Below are 20,471 nucleotides of genomic sequence, written 5' to 3'. Positions count from 1 at the left end.
TAATAACTAGTTACCAAAGATGTTAATAATTCCCATTGTAATTTAATGCAACACTCCAGTGACGCAAAGCTTGCTCATTCTTGACGTCCAAGAGGAAATCACGGAGTGTCTCATTGTTCCCTGCTGTTCATTGATAATATACCTTGTAAGTTACAACTAGACTACTGATTCTGTTTTCAAGTACCTTTGTTTGAAAGTGAAGAAATACTATTTCGTATTTAGTTACTCACATCATGTATTTTCCACCAGGCCATCAACAATAACTTTGTGGTGCCCAAAATCGATCATTCTTAGCGCATTAATGTACAAGTGCTAGTTAGTATCAAAGATCCGACCAGGACGATCACACCACACATCGTAATACTTTCACTCACACCTCAGAGCACCTTGCGCAATTGGGTTAAAAGACCAAATCAAACTTCGGTCCACGTTGGAGTCTGCAGAACCAGCGAAAAAGATGCCCTACATCTAATTACCAAAATATGCATTTATTTATCTTTTTTTACACGTGCAATAAGTTGACCTTCACTTTAACCCATCTGTTAAACAGTGAGCAGTCGCCCATGGCAGCTTAAGGAGTGAGGTGGTAGGTGCCTTGCTAAGGAGCGCATTATAGTCGCGAATGGTGGGCTGGGACAGTGCTGGTCAGGGGAAGTCGGCAGGTGGCCACTTACTCCCAAGCTGCTTCTCTCGATTCAAAGCCACAGCTGTCATGATTGCTGAAATGCTGCTCAAATTCTACTTGCAGAAAAGATGATCACTGATCATTTTACATTCAATTTTATGTATAAATTGATGTGTTTCGTCTAAAAAGCAATAAACAAGGAAAAGCCAAGTTTTGTTTATTATCAAGCAAACTCAGTGTCATAGCAAGAAGACTTTCTTTTTTATTCATCCTTTAAAAGGTTACATATTGTTCTAGATTTGGCGATCTTTTACAAAGGCTGTGGACTACAAATGACATTTAACTAAAATATACTTGAGTACAAAATATCAGATTTAACTAGAATAATCCCATTATTTCCCAACATGTTTAGATGTATTAACCTAAGTTCATTCACTTAACAGAAGTTCAAACTAGAGCAGATGTCGCAGTAGAAGTAACAGAAGAGTATTAAAACCGGAGCATGACACGCCTCAAAATTATAACCCCGTTTTTGTCTCATCTTAGTCTACAATCAGCAAACCTGTTCTATCTTTCCAGCTCCAATTTTGAAAAGTTTTAGAGAAAAAAAAAAAACAATTAACAAACAAAATGCACTCAATCCAGTAAGCTCATTTCTTCTTTTTCTTTTTCTTTGGAGGTCCTTGATCTGATTCGCTGCTGCTTCCTGAGCCTGAGCTGTCTGAGGACGAAGAGGAGGAGGAGGACGATGAAGAAGAGCTGTCGTCGTCGCTGTCACTGCTGCTGTCGCTGTCATCTGAAGAGGAGCCGGAGGAGTCGCTGCTGTCCGACGATGAGTCACTGGAGGATCCGCCTGAATCACTGCTGCTGTCGCTGGAGTCTTTTGCCCTGAGAGAAGTCGCAGAGTGCAGAAAGAGAGAGAGAACATGAGCGAATGCAACCGAAGCGTGTCAAGGTCTCATATGGTACCCGTTACGCTAACTCAGGCATTAAAGCAAAATAGCCAAGAAGAAAAAATGCGCAATGACTACAAATTGTGTCCTCTCCAGAGTCTGCCATGGCCTGCCTACAGACATCTGAAATGATATAACACAACATCTGTGATGCTACAAGAGCAGCTTTATTTGTTTGGCTGTTGTACTTAGAGACAGACCGGGACCTCTGCATACAAGTGTTCTCATCTTCCTTTGGATTCTGAACACTTTGCCGTCAGATTAGTTTTGCCTATCAGGGATACATCAGTGTCCATTTTGAGCAGGGAGCAAATGTGTCAGAAGTCATCTATATGAGCTCACGCACACTTTTCCACAGTCACCAGCATGTGTTGTAGGAGTGTTGTGGCAGATGGTAACCATGGTAACTATTGGGCACTATTGCCAACAAAACATCAGAAGTGTACGTGTGCACAGAAATAGCAAACACACACTAAATAAATGTGTTTTTTTTAAATGCCTCTATGTTTCTACTGATTTCTCAAGCGGCAGCAGCTTCAACACTGAGGGGTGGCCATATTGTTGTTTTTTCTGTGCCTCCCCTTCCTGACCTACAGTAAAAGAACATTTCTCAAAAGAAAAGGTGAAGAGAATGAAAAAAAAATGTTATCAGGTGAAAACAGTCAGGGGTCGAGTACATTTTGTTCTCAGAAGACAATCTGAAACTATCGAGTGGAATTTAGGGGCAACTTTGACTTGTTTTAGCTGGTCAACATGACCTGCTTATGACACTGGAGGAGGATCAAATAAATGCCTTTTTGGAGAGATAATCCCAGCAGATAAAGGATTTGAAGTTCTGAGAATAAAAATGTATCACGGCATTGTTGTCTTTGAAATCTTCAACCAATCGGGTAAAAGTTGTATCATCAGCTGGAGAAGAGCAGCTGTGGCGCCTGACCAATGGCGACCGCAGCCACCCAGCTCCAACAGGGCTTTACATGATGTGAGCTGGCGATGTTCTGAAAATATCTGATAAGATCTCTGACCAGCAGAAGTCATTGCTGGGCAACACTGTATCAGGCCGAACACACCTGATGCAGAGAGAGCACAAGTGATTAAAGTAAAGAACCTGTAGAGCCAGCTTGAATGAGGATTGTAATACAGGTGTAAATTAAATTAAACATAACAAGACCTTAATAATCAAAATAAATATCTCTTAAGAACAAAAAGAATATGATGTAAGAAAACAAAACAAAACAACAGCAAAAGAAAAATCTGGATTCCTCGCTTTGATTTTTAGCGACAGGTACTGAAACTGTTATCATTGCATGTGATAAATATTAAATATCCACAGACTGAAGAATGCTAAATGTTACCAAAACTGTCGAGATTTGCCACTAGGGGGCAATGTTGACTCGCATTCCTCTCCACAGCCTTCAGACTAAACTCATTTCAATAAGACTTGGAGGCAAGAGACGAGCAGTGATGCAGCAGAGAAGCTCATTTACATTAAAATGAAAGAAACGTCCCAAAACAGAGGAGGAGTTCTGCCACATCAAACACCAGTCCGACAAGTTCTTAGAAACCATCCAGCTTGACTTAACTTCAGTCTCAACTGACCCCGACACCTCACATATTATCCTTTGTGTGACAACTTGTGCTTATCACACACATCACAACTCCCAGCAAACAAAATTCATTTTATATACTGGGATGAATCGGAGGAAACTTCCTGGATACACTTCCTGAACTCTTTGTTTGAAGAAGCAGAAGATTACAAGCTCCTCAGAAACAGGGGCCACCAGAAAAGTAACTTTCTCACATTCTTTAACAACTTGAACCTACAAAACTTAAGCTATTAAATCACTCTGCCGACGGCACATCACTTACTTCTTTTTGATTTTCTTCTCACTGGAACCTTCTCTTTCTGGTCTGTGAAGAGGGGAAAAACAAGTTTAATCACATTAACTTAACAACAAGCTCGTTTAACTAGACTGGTAATAAATAATGAAAAAGGATTTCCTGAACAATTTTCAAATAAAGGGCAGTAAAGCAAACAAAACACACCTTCAGTATCACAGCCCATGTTTAAAATACAGTCAGATAACTGACAGATCATCAATAACTCAACCATCATCTTAAAAGCTGCTCAGTGAAGTTAGACAATGATCAAATGTAAGCATTTTAATCACCAAAGTTAACCATAATGCAATAACACCTTTTCAGGGTTTAATCTATCAACTTGTTAGTAACATTAAGTCAAAATAAACTCTGTGCTCCATGATTCTCAGCTGAGCTCATCCAGCTGTGTTATGACACCAAAGTAGCTTTGCGGTTACAGTAAAAGAAACCGCAGGCTTTGTCACGTTGCCATGGCAAACACGTATTCAGCTGGTGAGTAAAAATCACCTTTATATGCTTTTATATGTTGTCCATTCTATCCTGCTGATACTGGATCACACATACATTTATCTGCTCTTCCTACAAATGAAGTGTAAGGTGATCGGTTAATTTGAGCGGATGAGGCATCAAATGAGGCGTAAAACATCCGCTTTATGTGAGCGTGCACCAAAACCACTTAGCACTGGTGCACGATGACTATAGAGAGAACGGAGTCAAAATGTTTGAGAAAAGACGTCCACTGTCCCAAAAACAAACCAGTGTCGACACCTTACCCCGTGATGCTGAGAGGTTTGTTTTCATTCTCCTTCAATTTCTTTTTCATCTCAACTGTTCTCGATGGTCTGTGAACATATTTCCGTTTCCCTGTGCACTCGTAGGTCCAGTGCCCCATCTCCAAGCACTTCTGGCAACGCACATGTTGTTTGTTTGCTTCCCTGGAGATCATAAAACAACAAAGTGAGCCTTCAAGTAATGAGCAACGACAGTCACTGGTAAAACAGGTAAAAAGCCACCATTTTTCTGGAGAACATGTTTGAAACTGATTCAGCTGCTGGAAGCTTAGACTTCGTCAGTGCGTAGAGATGCTTGCTATTCTATTCAAACAATCCTTCTACAGCAAGCAAATGTGTTCAAAGTGTTTTTAAATGCCATCTGTCATCCCTTCCTGAAACAACTCTTTCAGAGGAAGATCAAGAGCTGCCGAAACAAAAGTTCTGAAAAGGTTTCAATCACAAGAGGAAGGTTCCGCAAATATTCTGAGAGTTTGGTTTGTGACAAGAAATGGTCATATTTCAAATAGTGACAGAACTATCCAAATATAAGAAATATTCATAGTGCTAGATGCTAAATTTAAAAATAAGTCAGTTAATTCAATACCATCTTGTTCCTTTTGCAAGTACTACATCTAGACCCTCGTTACTTAACCCGTTAGCATCCAGCTCTACCAAATGGTAGAGCACATTTTCCACTGACTATTCTCCGTCTTATCAATGATTAGTGGAAGTGAACCTACCTAAACCATCTCTAAAAATTGATTTAGGTGCGTAATGCTAAAAGAAAGTATCATCCCAAATATTTCTGAAAAATTATTCTGATTGTTACTGATCCAAGGAAAAATGAAAAAATGCAAAGAAACATGTTTCCTTTTCTCAGGGTTAGTTTAGACATTGTCTTTGGGTTGCTGTCAGATCAGTGGTATTGAGGAGACGGTCCGGACCGCGGGGGCCATGCTCAGTGGGCAACAACTACTGCGGCTGGAAGTTAAAAATTAAAAAAAAAAAAATAAGATACACCTTTATTATCTCTAGAAATAGATAATAAATATATCGGAGATGGTTATGTGTCATGAAAATCCGACACACCAGCAGCCTTACTCCAAGATTAATTAAATGTGTGAATGTCACTGATATGTGAAAACGTTTCGTTTTACACGATCAGTGTTTCCTGATCTGGTTACTAACATAAAAAAGCTATATTTCTGTGACGCCTTCTTCCTGTTATCTAAGTCAGTTTGCCAAGGATGTGCCTGGAGCTCCTGGCTCGACTTGATTTGTTTTCAAAACGTCGTCCAGACCTCACGTTGTTACTGCACACATCACCGTTCAATGCTAATCAGTGGAAAGTTTAAAATGACCCATTTCTTCAACATACATATAACAGTTACCAAACTGAATGGGTGGTTGGACTCATATTTTTCCAACCTAAAGGCTTCACTGCAACGCCTAAGCTCAGACGACAGACAGTATTGTACAGAGAGGCAGTGGACTGCTCCCATAAAACTGTTCAGCGACCGTTACTAACTTGGTGCTTTCGAAGCGAAGCTCGACGAGCTAACTGCCGTTTGAGTTTCAAACGAAAGCTGTATCGACATAAAATATTCCAAAACGACATGTTACAAGGAGTTAAAAATATTATACTCACGCTTGTCTCCTGGCTATTATTCTGTGCATGGGAGTCGCCATGTTCCTCTTCTCCTTCTTCTGTTGTTTTTTTACAGGTTGGCAAACCGGATTAAAAGTGCTCCCTACCGCCACCTATTGAACTGGAGTGTGGAGTCGCTACACCGCTCTGGTCAATGTCGTTTCTTTTTCTTCATCGATGTCGGTTAAGTGCGTATTTCCGGAAATTAAAATGAGTTATTATCGTTATACGTCGGTAAGACAAATAGATTTAAAAAATGTTTTGTTTTTTAAATTAAATTTGTAAGCATTTGGTTCACTGTCACCAACATAGTGTACTCTCCCACCACTCAGCTGTCATTACACCCACCCATGTTAACTGTGTGTACATCTAGTTCCATCCTATTTTTCTATATCACGAGCTCTTGTTAGTTGTTAGGTTAAAAAGTAACAACACAGATTAAAATTCATATCCACAAGTATCTGATCATTATGGGATAGGCTTCAGCCCCCCTGCCACTCTGAATTGGATGAAGCGGACATAGGAAATGGATGGATGTTTATTACTGAATCCTGCTTTTTTAAGAATAACGTTATCCCTCTATTTTTTGCCTTTGCTTATCTTTGTCCATAGCTGGATAGTATTTCACATTATGTGTACAACGTCACATAAAATGCTTATGTGAAATAAAGTTAATAACGAGTAAAAGTTTGTTTAGCAAACTATTTGTTTGCTTTAGTATCACAATTAAAAAAAAAACTAAAGTGTAGATTATTTGTTAAAGTCGTATTTACTCTAACGGAAAATCTTAAGATTAGAAACAAAACAAGAAAAGAAAAGAAAAACTCGAGGAATACTCAGGATATTGCTAGCAAAAACTCGAGAATCGGAGAACAGTGATCCACATGGTTATGGAAAAGTCCAGAGCTATCTAGAACAACGCAAATCTCGCGATGTTTCCCATTGAGACCGCGAGAAGACAATAAGACCACCTTGCTGCTGCAGCCTGCCAGTGTGGATCAGAGACACCGGTTACAGTCAGCGGTGTGGATTATGACAATAATTAGCTCTGCGTAACATAGCGTAACTTCACCTGACTTTTACACGCTTTTAGCTGTGGCTCTCCATTTATTTTACTTTGTTAAGTCGGACTGAAGACAATCTTAAAGCTAGAAGACAGACGTGTAGCAGAAGATGTCAGTGGTGGGATTTGACTTGGGCTTTCAAAGCTGCTATGTAGCTGTAGCCCGAGCTGGAGGAATCGAGACAATCGCCAACGAGTACAGCGACAGATGTACACCGTAAGTAGCAAAAATACAGACACACACATCTCCTTCTGGTTTTGTGATAAAGTAGCCGCTGAGGCGAGACGTATCACTTTTTAACTGTTGTTGTCTCACTGTTGTCACGGTAATACACGTGAACGAAGCTTCACTGATGAGCCGCCGTCAGCTGAACTTGCATCTATATATGCGCTTTGTTGGCTAAAGAAACTGCTTTTCGGTGTGAATAACTCTTTAAACCCTTTCGTTTATTTATATTATTTTATTTTTTTGTTTCAGTGGTAAAGATGGAACCATCTAGAATGCATGTTTAATTTATACACCACATTCAGTCTCTCTCTACAGAGCGCCGGTTGAGCTCGTCAGACCAGCTCTGTTTTATTAACGGTTCTAACTGAATGGTTTGATATATTACTTTTTTCAACCCGGCGAACACGGGCCGGGCGGGGTTTCTTCTTATCGCTCTAATTACAAGTACATATGGGAGGTGCAAGCTCCGACCAACCGGTGTGCGCAGTGTGATAAAGTAAACGTCCAGCGTTGTGCTCTCCTCGATGACGACAGCATCCGATCTCCTGTTAGAATATTCTAGCAAATTTTAATACCTTAAGACTTTAACGAAGTATTACAAGAGTATATAATGTTAAATAAAAAAACAAGTATGCTTGTTTTTCTTTTTAATGTCGTTAGAGAGTTAATTTTAATGTTTTAAGTTGAGCTCATTCAACTTTGTAGCGATTTTAGGGGTAGATATGTATGTGTTGTTAAGGAAATATTGGGCTGCCTGTAACTAATAATAAGTATGCAATAGTTTGTAAATAAATATTGATTTGAATATTATTTGATTAGTTTTTCTTAAATGCTCTTAATGCCTTGTAGTTTTTGAAGGACAGTTGAACAATGTTTGAGATGAATTATATCAAAGTCTGAAGTCCTTGTTTTTTATTTTCTTTCATTCACGTTGACTTATCATTTAATGAGCATAAACATATAAATGATTTATCTGCCAGGTGTTACTTATAAAAGCAAGATTGTTGTTTTTTACACTTCTGACAAGATCTAATATGTCTACATGTTAAAGGGAACATGGAAAAAATAAGTCAGGCCCAGTTTATTTTCAATATGAACAGGCCTGAATGTAGCCCATATGGGGGAGTTGGAACAGGTTGATTAGAGAAATGATGGGAGTTATTTGTTGTTGTTTTTCCTTGTTTAAAGAAGGAAATACTGCCCTTTTATACATATCAGAACAATCTAACAGTGTTGGGACAGCAGACTTAAAGTCTTGTCTATGATTTTATGTGTGCTGGGCTCTTGAAATGTCTCGTGTAGGCATGAGATGATATCCTGAAGTAACATCTGGCAAATACATCTGTCTTGAGTTTTGCATGCAGTCATTAGTAAGACGCATGATAAGGTGGGGTCAGACCTTCAGCGTGTAATTATGTTGCTAAGCATTTTTCCGTTGCCTTTTCAGGTCATTTGTATCATTCGGACCACGAAATCGATCTATTGGAGCAGCTGCGAAGAGCCAGGTAAGAGTCGATTCAGCCACCCTGTCATCTACAAACAGTTTTATTCATTACAATTAAACATGAAAAGCAGAAACTGTATGACATATAATGCACAGCTTGTATCTTTACCTCTAGTATCCCCCTCTTTTGCTTTGTCGTTGTATTTAGGTGGTGACCAACTATAAGAACACTGTGCAGGGCTTCAAGCGATTCCATGGCAGGGCTTTCTCAGACCCTCATATTCAGTCAACCAAGTCTAACTTGGTGTACGACCTGGCACAGATGCCCACTGGATCCACCGGCATAAAAGTAAGATTACACTTGATCATATTACCCTGATGTTCAGTCCTCAATGTAGCTGAAACACCGTATTGTTAGATATGCTAACCGAAAAGCAAAATAATGACATAAATGAATAAATAAAACGGGGAGAACGCATAGAAGATACAGATTCTTTTGTCCTGTATCATAGATCTTCAACTCTGGCCTCTCATTCTATCCATTTCTCTTCGCTTATATCTTACGAAGAGTCTCTTCTCAGAGAAACTGTATTCATTCGGGGCAGTTTTGTTTCCAGCATTGTTCTGTGACCAACATGCCGTTCTGCCGTCAGATAGCAAAGTTCTTGTGTTTCATTCATGGCCGTGCCTGGCTGGGCACACTCAAAACACCAGGCCCAGCGTGTTGTTGCGATGATTAAATAATGTGAGCCCTCGGGGAAAATGAGAGCGAAGTTAATGGCATCAGTGAAGTCTGCATCAACCTGTTGTTGCCTGCAAGATCCCACTTTGCATCACGAGTTCTCACAAAACGCTCGATTGGATTTACATACTCAGCACTCGGTTTGTTAAGATGCCACTGAAGCTTTGTTAGCCTTACTGACTCTTAATGTGAGACTCTTGGTACCCATGAATGAGATAAAATTCGCTTTACCTGTTCTCACCAATTCCAGGTGATGTATATGGAGGAGGAGAGAGTGTTCAGCATTGAGCAGGTAACTGGCATGCTGCTGACCAAACTGAAGGAGACTGCTGAAAGTGCACTGAAGAAGCCAGTTGTGGACTGCGTCATCTCGGTAAGCATCCCCACAGACAGCCACAGAGGCACGGCGTCTGAAAATCTGTCAAATGTTAGTGCTGCGCTTATTTAGAGCAGTTCTTCTTTTTAAGGTCTGACTTGATGTCTTTAGCCAACTTCTTGTATCTGTTTGACTTTGAATGTCTAAGGGGGGTGTTGATTTACTTGGAGGATCCCTACAGATTATTTTAAGATGTGACCTTGCACCGATGAGGCTTCGAGACACCCATGAGTCACCACAAAATGACTTGCCGCCCTGATGTTTTCTTTTTTAAATGGAACTTTGAGTTACACAAACACCCTGACATTTGAGTGACAGCTATTATTGTCTGCATTTTCAAGCATTTTTAGCAATAAGAAAGAGCGTAAGCTGGTGTATGAATGTATTGCCACCTGTTCATGTGACATTTTGAGCTTTAATCGCTTCACCAGATGTCTTTGTCTGAAAGCTTCACATCCTCTCTTGCACCGTGTTGGTGAAGAGTGGGAAGTGTTTCTTGTGCTTTTCACCAATAGCACCTGTTATGTAATGTTATAGATCTCACCCAGAGAGGCTTTTACCCTCACTAAGCCTAAATCTACAGTTTACGTCAGCCCTGAAGATTGATAACATGTTATTATTGCTGTGTCCAGTAACTAAATTTAGCCCCTCGAGCTTTTCCACAAGGAGATGTTTTGTTTTCTTATCCATACTTACGAATACGGTGAAGCTATCCAGACATAAGAGGGGGAGGGGAGGCTTCAGCTTCAGCTTTTGAACATTTTTAGTGCATTAATAATGCAGTGTACACTTATCTGTGATTCTGACTATTGGTGGTCCAAGGCGGGTTGACACTTTCAACCGACTGTAATGTTTTGTGTATTTTTTTCTCTCTCCCAGGTACCAAGCTATTTCACTGACGCAGAGAGGAGGTCTGTCATGGATGCAGCTCAGATCGCTGGCCTCAACTGTCTACGACTAATGAACGAGACCACTGCAGGTACATGGAAACGCAGCGAACTCTGCGCAGCATGTGGATCATCTTATGGTTCCTTTAGCTTCACCGCTCAGTTCTAACACTGCTGTGAAATGACATCCAGTTGATATTTGATGTGAGATGTTGTTTTTAAGGCTGCTGGCGCCATCTGTTATTTAGCTATAAGTTACTGCTGAGTAAGCCCTAAGTCCTGCTATAGTTGTAATTCCATGGCAACGTCACAATGGTGCTACAGCATAGTTTCGGAGACCTGCCGAACTCTGCTTCATGTATTAGTTTGCAGCTTCACCAGCAGCTGTGGGGATACCAAGTCCCGTTTTAATGACTATATTTTACTTTACTCCGATGGTGACACCTTTAGTTTCCACCAGAATGTGTTTAGGACAATAAATAAAGTGCATATTACTGCAAACTAACAACTGCGGTGGTACAGTGATGAGCAAAAAAACAACTTCTCTGTTGCAGTGACCCTTGCATATGGAATCTACAAGCAGGACCTGCCAGCGCCAGAGGAAAAGCCCAGGATAGTGGTGTTTGTGGACGTGGGCCACTCTGGTTACCAGGTGTCAGTTTGTGCCTTCAACAAGGGAAAGCTCAAGGTGAGTAATGAATAATTTTACACATTTTAGAAAGGAATTCTTCAGGCGAATGAGGCGTAAAGGAAGGATCACTGGTTGGCAACTGTGTCTTCATGGTTAGATAGACACACGAATAAGGTGAAAGTCCTGGGGAGAAGCCCTCTTTATTGCAGACATACAGGAATTTGAAATTAAATGTCAGTCCTGTAATTTGATAGTTCTCCATTACTCAAGATATTAACTTTTTATCTTTCTCCACAAGATCCTGGCTACAGCGTTTGATTCAGGCCTTGGTGGGAAGGACTTTGATGACATCCTGGTAAACCACTTCTGTGAGGAGTTTGCAAAGAAGTACAAGCTGGATGCCAAGTCCAAGCCACGAGCATTGGTGCGCCTCTACCAGGAGTGTGAGAAGCTGAAGAAGCTGATGAGTGCCAACTCCTCTGATCTGCCCCTCAACATCGAGTGCTTCATGAACGACATTGATGTTTCTGGCAAACTTAACAGGTCAGTTATTTAGTGGTTAGTAGGAGCAAAGCCAGAAATACAACAGTTACACCTTTTCCACCAAAGCTGTTCCAGTGTTGGTTCAGGGCTGGTGCTAGAGCTACTTTTAGGTTGGTTACTATGGAAAACCAAACCAGCTCTTCGCTTGGTAGGACCAAGAAACGGCATCTGAAGAGCAATCTTTGTAAATATAGCTGCAAGTACAGCCTTTAAACATTGATTGTGAATGCTCAAACACTCCTGTCAACATTACCAGTGGAGAAAATGTACTTCCACTGCTGCTTTGACTTCCAATTCATATTGACGCTCAGTTTTTTTTTTGTTCTCTCTTGGAATAAGCAGAGTAGACACTATGTTGGCACTGAATTTTGGAACATGGCGCTAATAGCTTTACGCTAAGTTATGGGTGGGGTCTAATCGTATATTTTGGCTTGGAACCTTTCTAACTGAGTGAAATGACCCAGAAGTATCTGCATAGCTGCCAAGATGAGAGCTGTTCAAATTCTCTAAATACAGAGGAAAGGAGCTCCAGTGTTTCCTTCATGATCTCCGTTGGCGTTGAATACACCAGACCATCCTGTCTGAAGACAGGAGGACGAGTATCCGTTGCCTGTGACAACACAAGAAGTCTTCTTTGCTTTTTTCAGTTACAAACTTTGATAACAGAATAAGATGGGGTTAGCTAGGCCTGCCCCAATGCTGGTGCTGAAGCACCATTTTATTTGGGCCATTTTTTGACAGTTGAAACAGAAAAAACTGGTTCTACGTTAGACTATGGCCCAGAACCAGGACCTGAACCGCTCGGGTGGAAAACCTCCCAGTGTGAATCATTAAGGACAGAGTCATAATTATTAATAATAATGGCTTAAGAAAGCTTTTATTCCTCGGGTTGGGTGGCTGTGACCGTTTTAGATTAGCAGGTATATATAAAGCCTACATAATAATTTCCATTATATTGAACCGGTAAGTGTACTTGGCATCAGTCTGCTTATGTCATGCAGCTTGACTGCACATGTTGAGTTGTCCAAAGTGTGCGTGTGTGTGTGCATGTTAGGCTACATCTATTAATAATTTCTGACTGTGTTCTCAGAGGTCAGTTTGAGGAGATGTGTTCGGGGCTGCTGGCCAAAGTAGAGGGTCCCCTGCGCAGTGTCATGGAACAAGCCAGTGAGTACACGTCACTTTCCTCAGAAGCACGTGCACACTCAAAAAAAGGAGTTTTCCTGAGAGAGCGCTTTCTTCTGGACACTGTTTGCTCGTGCTTGTCCATCACGAATCAAACTGTGTAAACCTTTCAGAGTCATGCCCTGTTTACCCTGAAAAAATGAGTTTTACGTTGTTTTGTTTGTTTCCATCGAGCATCGTAAAATAAAGTTTTTTTTTGTTTTTTTTTTTAAAGCCAACTTACCTGCCCTGTTTCATCTTTGTCCTCTGCCTTCTGCATCCAGAGCTGAAAAAAGAGGATATCTATGCAGTGGAGATTGTGGGCGGTGCCTCCAGAATTCCTGCCATCAAAGAGCGAATCAGTAAATTCTTCGGCAAGGAGCTGAGCACCACCCTGAACGCAGACGAAGCCGTGGCCAGGGGCTGTGCTCTGCAGGTAGCTGCGCTCACCTGTCAGCACCCACTCTTCGGTTCTGTTCTTTCTGACAGCAGACTGGATCGCAGGCAGTTTATTCATTTTAAACTTGAATGAAATGATTACTAAATCATTTAACCGACCCATTTGTGACTCAGAAGAACATTTTGTTTTAATTTGTTTGTCTTTTAGTCGTGTACATACTCACAGCAGTTAAAGCTGCAGTGCGTAACTTATGTCGCCCCCTGGAGGATCTATGTGTTATTACAATGATGCGGCCAGCGCCTCAATATGACATATGGTCCAGTGTAACCCGCCCCTCCCCCCCACCACTAACCCTCACATGTGGCCAACACCAGGCTGCTAACAACACATTACATTCATAGCACCATTTCCAAGAAAACAAAGTACTCGGTCCAGTGCATGTAACAGCAACACATCCAGCAGTATCAGGGCAACATCGGTGTCGGACCTCAGTCCAATCTCCTCCTTCAGGGCTCTCCATCGAGGAAAAGCGGTGCAAACTCTGCTTAGTTTTCTCCTTTTTTCGGCCTTTTGTTTTTAGTGCGATCCACTTCTGTACCTCTTGGTCGCTTCTTCGGGTTCTCCGCCTTGTTGCTTCTAGCAGCGCTCTCCTCCCCCCTCCCTTCTCGTTGTCAGGTAAAACCGAGTAGAATGCGTCATTTCCTGTGCGCTAGTGCGGGAATGTAGCCCCACGACACCAAATACTGTAAAATACCGCGAGGAGCCGAACGGCTTAATCTATTCATCTTAATCTATATATTTATAGAAGTTACGCACTGCAGCTTTAACAATGGTTCATAAACTTAAACAGTTCTTTGGTTCTTGTAAGTTTTTTTTTTTTTTTTTCCCACCGTTAGTCAGACAAAGAAAGAAAGAATCTTTAAGATATTGAGGTGTATTAATTTATGAATTAAACCTTCTGTTTTCCCCTCCTCAGTGTGCCATCTTGTCACCAGCTTTCAAAGTCAGAGAGTTCTCCATCACAGATGTTGTTCCCTACTCCATATCCCTGAAATGGAATTCATCAGCAGAGGATGGCCTGAGGTATGATCTGTCTCTAAGGAATCCAGCTCGACATCTTGTTTCATGAAGAATTGAGAAGATGACTCTTTTTTTTTTTTTTTCCCTCACAGCTGTTCGTGTAATTCACAGTAACACTTCAAAATGCTTTCACTCATGTTAAAATATGTACATCGTTCAGATATCTTAAATTCAACAACAAATCCTGCTCTTACATTGCTCATATTAACATGTGCTACACATTGAGGCTATGTTGTTTGGCAATAAACTGGCATTAGATATTTACAGAGAGAATCTCTAAACTGCAGGCTGGTTTCAGATTATTTTTCTGGATGACACACAGTGTGAGTTTGAACAAAGCCATTATCATATCTTACTTTCCTAAAAAATGTCTAAACCTTGATGCTTTTTGAGCTCTTTAAAGTACTCCCAGTTATAAACTGTTGCCTAATAGCAGGTTGGTGTGTGGGTGGGTGGATGGTTGAGTGGGTCGCTAACGGTAGGCCTCAGTGTTTCTTGTGTATTCTTTAACCCTTTCCTTTCTTGGGATGGGGGGGAATTTACCAACTGCTTGAGGGTATTTATGTAAAGCCTAACTGATGAATCACCACGAGACACAGATTTGGATTATAGGACCCTGACATTCTCCTTTTTGTGTTTTTACAGTGATTGTGAGGTGTTCCCAAAGAACCACGCAGCACCCTTCTCAAAAGTGCTGACCTTTTACCGGAAAGAGCCCTTCGCCCTTGAAGCCTACTACAACAATCCCAAGGAGCTGCCCTACCCTTCTGCCACTATTGGTACTGCAGCTTAACTTCATGAAGACTTGATAAGATGCCACTGAGAGCAGAAAGTAAAAAAATAGAACTGCTGACTTTGGTAAAAAGAAAGATGTTGAAAAATGTTTTTTTTTTCTGGAAAACATTGAGCTCAAACTGAAGAACATTTACTTGTTTGCGCTCTGTAAATAAACCAGATAGTTAATGTTGAACTTGGGCATATTACCCAGCTCCATGTTTGTCTGGTGGTTCTGAGTGGTTGAAACCGGTTTCAGTCAGTTGACAGCAACCTTGAGGCATGTATACAGTAATTGGTGCACTCTATTATGAGGGTGATTTTTGAATATGTTCCACCTTTTGACCCCCTCCGTTTTGCAGGCCAGTTCCTCATCCAGAATGTGGTTCCTCAGGCATCAGGCGAGAGCGCCAAGGTCAAGGTGAAAGTGCGCGTTAATGTTCACGGTGTGTTCAGCGTTTCCAGCGCCTCACTGGTTGAGATCTTGAAACCAACTGAAGGGGAGGAGCCCATGGAGACCGACCACGCAGTGAAGGAGGAGGAGGTGTGTATTTGCACTGGGTGTAAGACAGAAATGACATGGGGTGGTTAAGTTTAGGTGCGTGTAAAGTTCAAACAAAAAAATACCACAAAATGATTTGCACAAATGCATGTTCGGGAAAGCCAGTTTGAAATGGGCTGAATCCAGATGAATAGAGGAAAGCAGCTAAAGAGTGGCACATGTCACCTTGATGTCAATTCTATCTGTCCTCCCTTTTACTATGTGCCAGAACAAGATGCAGGTGGACCAGGAGGATCAGAAAATCCAGGCCGGAGATAACGGAGAGAAGAAGGCAGACGCGGAGGAAATGGAGGTAGCTTTTGTTTTTGTGTGATATCAGCGCACGCTGGATAATGTGTATGGAGCGATAATAACAGGGTGGCAAATGGAGGCGTTAGGTTGCCACCAGTGTTAACAGTGCACCCCAGATTGCACAGATCCCATCTGTCAGTATTTCCAGTGTTGATTTAGAATGCCACAATAAACCATATTCACTTCAATTAATGTAAGAAAAGCAGGAGGCAGTTAATCTGGAGTGACACCGAGCTAATTACACACGAACAGTTTCAGCTTTAGGGTGGAGTCTGGTGATGGGACAGTGTGTAAACCGAGGGAAATTATACACTTCCTGCAAGCACGCCTTAAAGATTTGGTGTTGGATATCATAAATGTTTTGAAAAGCAGCGAGTCTCCTTTTTTTTTTTTCCAGACCTCGACAGAGGACGCCAAGCAGGAGAAGAAGAACGACCAGCCTCCACAGGCAAAGAAGCCCAAAGTGAAAACGAAGACGGTGGACCTGCCCATAGAGAACAAACTGCAGGGGCAGCTGTCCGGTCAAGAACTTAATACGTTTGTGGAGAATGAGGTAATGCTCTAAAATGTCTAGCAACACGTAGCATAAGTCAGTTGGTGAGCTTCACTGATGCTGGTTTATTCGCTGCTGTTTTTTAAAACATAAAGAAACAACGCGTGACCACTGGTTTGTTTGTGGTTACAGTAATTCTGTTATCTTGCCTGAAATGATTTATTAAAAACCTAGAATTGTAATCTTGATCCGGTAAATGAAGGCTTCTACGTATTTTTTCTGATCTTTTCTGCTGATAATCTTCCTCAGATTATGGCACAAGTTAACTGGAATGCTCTGCTTTACTGCTTCTTATTCATATGTTTGAATCATGTAAAATATCAGGAGATTTTTGTCTGACACGTTGACCTTTTCTGCTGACTGATCGCAACTCTTCCAGGGAAAGATGATCATGCAGGACAAGCTTGAGAAGGAGAGAAACGATGCGAAGAACAATGTAGAAGAGTATGTGTATGACATGAGGGATAAACTGCACGGAGTCCTGGAGAAGTTTGTGAACGAAGCTGTGAGTACGGATGAGGCTGAACATATTAGAAATGCAGGTTTAAACGTTGCATTTTAAACCCGGTTACATTTGATGCTTCGCACTAATGTTTCTCGCCTTTGTATAAATTTCAGGATCGTGATGCTTTCTCACTAAAACTTGAAGACACAGAGACTTGGCTGTATGAAGATGGAGAAGACCAACAGAAACAGGTTTACATCGACAAACTGGCTGAACTGAAGGTGAGCAAACGTGTGGTGTAGGACCGGTGAAGTGAGCATGATGTGCAGTTCTGTGCAATGCTTGCACTGACTATACCAAAGTTACTGATTTGTTACTGAAGGGCTTTGCTCGGTTCCTACAGCGATGGAAAAATCTCTGCGACTGTCTGATAAAGCAAACGTTTGCTGTACAGACAACATAACGAGTGCTTTTTGTTGAATACTCTGCCAGAAATGAGAAGGGCTGTGTAATTCTTATGCAATAATTAACTAAAGAACACTTCTGTCCTGCTCTTTGTGGTGGTGAAAATTATGTTTTTTTTACAAGGATAAGTGCAGTATATGTTTATTGGATATCGTGGAGGCTTACTCTTCACTCCCACACTACACAAGGTTCACAGCTCAATAAATTTTATCCCATTATTGCCTTCTTTTGTCAGACAGTTGGAATAACTTTGCTGTGTTGCTTGATGATGGAGTGATGAGACTCAGATGTTCCTCTCCACAGAAAATCGGTCAGCCGATTTACGACAGATATATGGAGTCTGAGGAGAGACCAAAAGCGTTTGAGGAGCTCGGCAGACAGATCCAGTTGTACATGAAGATCAGTGAAGCTTACAAGGCCAAGGTAAGCTCTCATCGACTCCTCCTCATTAGATCTGCAGAAGTAGAAAGCGTTGCTGTTATTAGGACCAGAAATGTGCTCAGAAGTTAGACAATGAGCAGACAATGAATCCCCAAACAGTTGTCAGATTTTTACTGTCCCCCAACAGGAGGAGCAGTACGATCACCTGGATGAATTGGAGTTGAGTCGGGTGGAGAAGCAGGTCAATGATGCCATGGCCTGGATGAACAGTAAGATGAACCAGCAGAACAGCCAGGACCTCACCCTGGACCCAGTCATCAAAGTTGTAGAGATCCAGGCCAAGACTAAGGTACTGAAAGTGCTTCAAGATGCATGCAGACATGATGTTTTGTTCCTCTGCTTTGACTTCTGACCTCACAAAGCTAGCCTACGAGTTTCTCTTTGTGGTCTGGGTTTTTTTTTTTCATCACACAGCAAACTAAGCTGATTTAGAACGGGGATTAAAGATTTAAAAGAGAAGAAAAATAAACTTTCATTAGTTAAGTTCAACATAATTTCCAATGAAAAACTATGACCCCTTCTTCATTTTTCAGGAGCTTTATTCATCTTGCAACCCAGTGGTGTCCAAACCCAAGCCCAAGGTGGAGCCTCCTAAGGAGGAGAAGACGGAGAATGGGCCAGTCAATGGGCAGGAGGGAACAGAGAGCCAACCATGCAACCCAGACAAAGCCACATCCGCGGGCACGGAAAAGGAAACGGCTAAAAACAAGCTCCCTGAAATGGACATCGACTAGCCGTCACTGAGTTCCCCCTCCGTTTGTCACGCTACTCCAGTTCTGCCCTTCTTCTGAGATTGTTGATGATTCAGTAGCCTTCCTTGAAAACACAAGACAGCAGCATCCCTCATCAATACGACTCATCAGTCCGCCTACACGGCATGTCTTTTCTTGGCTTCATATTGATATTGAATGGACTACATTGTGACATAAAGGTTGTGAGCGTGGGGTCGAAGCTGCTTTCTCTGTGCTGCTTTGATGGCTGTTATGTTCCGTATCTCCTGAGCAGATTTAAGCTTAGAATGTCAGAGTTCAAGAGTTTGTCGGCAAAATGGCCGTTCAGAAGAAAACTAACAATAACAAACTAATAATAGATTAATGAATATGTAAAATATTATACGTCTAAATAAGGTGTAGATACAGTGGCATTGGTTAAGGGGACATCATTTGTTTCCAGTTGTAAATGTCAGATGGCACTCTTTCTTTCTTTCTTTCTTTCTTTCTTTCTTTCTTTCTTCTCTCATTCTCCACCTCACAATAAGTCGTAACTCCCTGGTTATTACGTATTTAGTTTAAGTGGAAGAAAGATGTTTTTGTTGAGTTCACTTGCACTTGTATTTTGAAACTAGATGCGACACGTTACTGTCATGCAGTATTTCATTGTTCTGCTTTTCTCATTCAAAAGCAATGGTCCGTTTGTTCTCTGGGTAAACTTTTTTTTTTTCTACTCAACTGTGTGTGGTTGCAGGTGCAACAAATCACCTTCAGGGTGCTGCTGTTGTCGCCTCATCACCAAGAGGTACAAATAAATCTTGACCAAAAATAAAAAAGTGTCACGTCTCTTGTCGCGAAGGAGCCACCGCCCCCGTACACCTGCTAGAGATGAAGAAGAGCTATCACAGTTCACCAGGGGTTTACTCCATGTCAGTGAAGACGAATTTATCGGTTAGTCCTTTCTGATAAACGTGCCACAAAAAACTGCCGGCACATTTAGTTGAAATTCTGCATTATAGTCAGATGTAGTAAGCAGATAATACATTAACAGAATGCCTTTTATTGTCACTACACAGTACGATGAGACTGAAAGCAACTCCTCATTCAGTGCAAACACTTAGGCAAAAAGTATACACACCAACATCATAGTGCACAATATGTGCAACATAAAACCTGCTCGTGCAGAGAAATGTGCAGTTTGTATTTTGGTATTGTGTATTGTATCATTTTTTTTTATACAGATATTGCACAGTAATGGGTTCACGGTGTTTTCAAGTGTTATTGAATATTAAGTAGTTAAATATTGCACAGTATGTGGGTAGAAGAGGTCCGGGGGTTGAGGGGGTTTGGCTGAGAAATCGGTGCATGAGAGTGGTTTTGGCTTTTAGGAAGAAGCTGTTCTTGAGTGTGTTGGTCTTCGATCTGATGCACCTGTAACGCCTGCCTGAGGGCAACAGGTCAAACGGGCCAAAGCCATTGTGGGAGCTGTCCTTTGTGATGGTTTTCGCTCTGCTGAGGCAGCGGGAGGAGAAATGTCTATCAGGGAGGGGAGAGGACAGCCTTCACTTGTCTTCACTACTCTCTGAAGCCTCTCCCTGTTTGCATATCAGCCTTGGTTCTTAGAAAAGAGATTAGTTGGGTTTCTACAAACTCATATCTAATTTTAGGACAAAACACTAATGGCTTGTTGAGGGTTCTTACTCACAATATGTTGCTGTTATCACAGCCAGGAAACATATTCAATAAACTTATTCTGTCGCATGCATGGAATAAAATATCGTGTAAAATGTT

The 20,471-nt window shown here is 41.4% G+C and overlaps 2 protein-coding genes across 2 annotated transcripts; one reads left to right on the top strand and one right to left on the bottom strand.

Annotated features, from left to right (window-relative positions):
* Window positions 1-826: 826 nt before the first annotated feature.
* On the bottom strand, window positions 827-5,989 carry zcchc10 (zinc finger, CCHC domain containing 10). Its single transcript, XM_072375418.1, has 4 exons — window positions 5,881-5,989; window positions 4,233-4,394; window positions 3,448-3,489; window positions 827-1,513 (listed from the first exon to the last, which is right to left on the bottom strand). Exons 1-4 carry the CDS (start codon window positions 5,919-5,921, stop codon window positions 1,276-1,278), a joined length of 483 nt encoding a protein of 160 aa, XP_072231519.1. The 5' UTR covers window positions 5,922-5,989; the 3' UTR covers window positions 827-1,275.
* Window positions 5,990-6,853: 864 nt separating this feature from the next.
* On the top strand, window positions 6,854-19,516 carry hspa4a (heat shock protein 4a). The gene is made up of 19 exons (XM_072374684.1): window positions 6,854-7,160; window positions 8,620-8,677; window positions 8,825-8,965; window positions 9,609-9,731; window positions 10,614-10,713; window positions 11,176-11,309; window positions 11,551-11,795; window positions 12,886-12,962; window positions 13,244-13,395; window positions 14,336-14,442; window positions 15,085-15,218; window positions 15,576-15,757; window positions 15,984-16,067; window positions 16,464-16,619; window positions 16,999-17,124; window positions 17,238-17,345; window positions 17,833-17,952; window positions 18,098-18,259; window positions 18,504-19,516. Exons 1-19 carry the CDS (start codon window positions 7,054-7,056, stop codon window positions 18,702-18,704), a joined length of 2,517 nt encoding a protein of 838 aa, XP_072230785.1. The 5' UTR covers window positions 6,854-7,053; the 3' UTR covers window positions 18,705-19,516.
* Window positions 19,517-20,471: the final 955 nt, after the last annotated feature.

This window comes from Leuresthes tenuis, unplaced genomic scaffold (assembly GCF_036924035.1).
Source record: "Leuresthes tenuis unplaced genomic scaffold, fLeuTen1.0.hap1 SCAF_21, whole genome shotgun sequence".
NCBI lineage: Eukaryota > Metazoa > Chordata > Actinopteri > Atheriniformes > Atherinopsidae > Leuresthes > Leuresthes tenuis.
The sequence above is the reverse complement of the archived record's forward strand: the minus strand, read 5'-3'. Positions and strand labels throughout refer to the sequence as shown.

Coding starts and splice junctions, on each gene's coding strand:
- zcchc10 (XM_072375418.1), bottom strand. CDS start 5,921: ATGGCGACTCCCATGCACAGAATAATAGCCAGGAGACAAGC. Junction 4,395..5,880: donor ATAATAGCCAGGAGACAAGC/GTGAGTATAATA, acceptor TATGATCTCCAG/GGAAGCAAACAAACAACATG. Junction 3,490..4,232: donor AAACCTCTCAGCATCACGGG/GTAAGGTGTCGA, acceptor CCCTCTTCACAG/ACCAGAAAGAGAAGGTTCCA.
- hspa4a (XM_072374684.1), top strand. CDS start 7,054: ATGTCAGTGGTGGGATTTGACTTGGGCTTTCAAAGCTGCTATGTAGCT. Junction 14,443..15,084: donor TCAGCAGAGGATGGCCTGAG/GTATGATCTGTC, acceptor GTGTTTTTACAG/TGATTGTGAGGTGTTCCCAA. Junction 15,219..15,575: donor CTACCCTTCTGCCACTATTG/GTACTGCAGCTT, acceptor TCCGTTTTGCAG/GCCAGTTCCTCATCCAGAAT.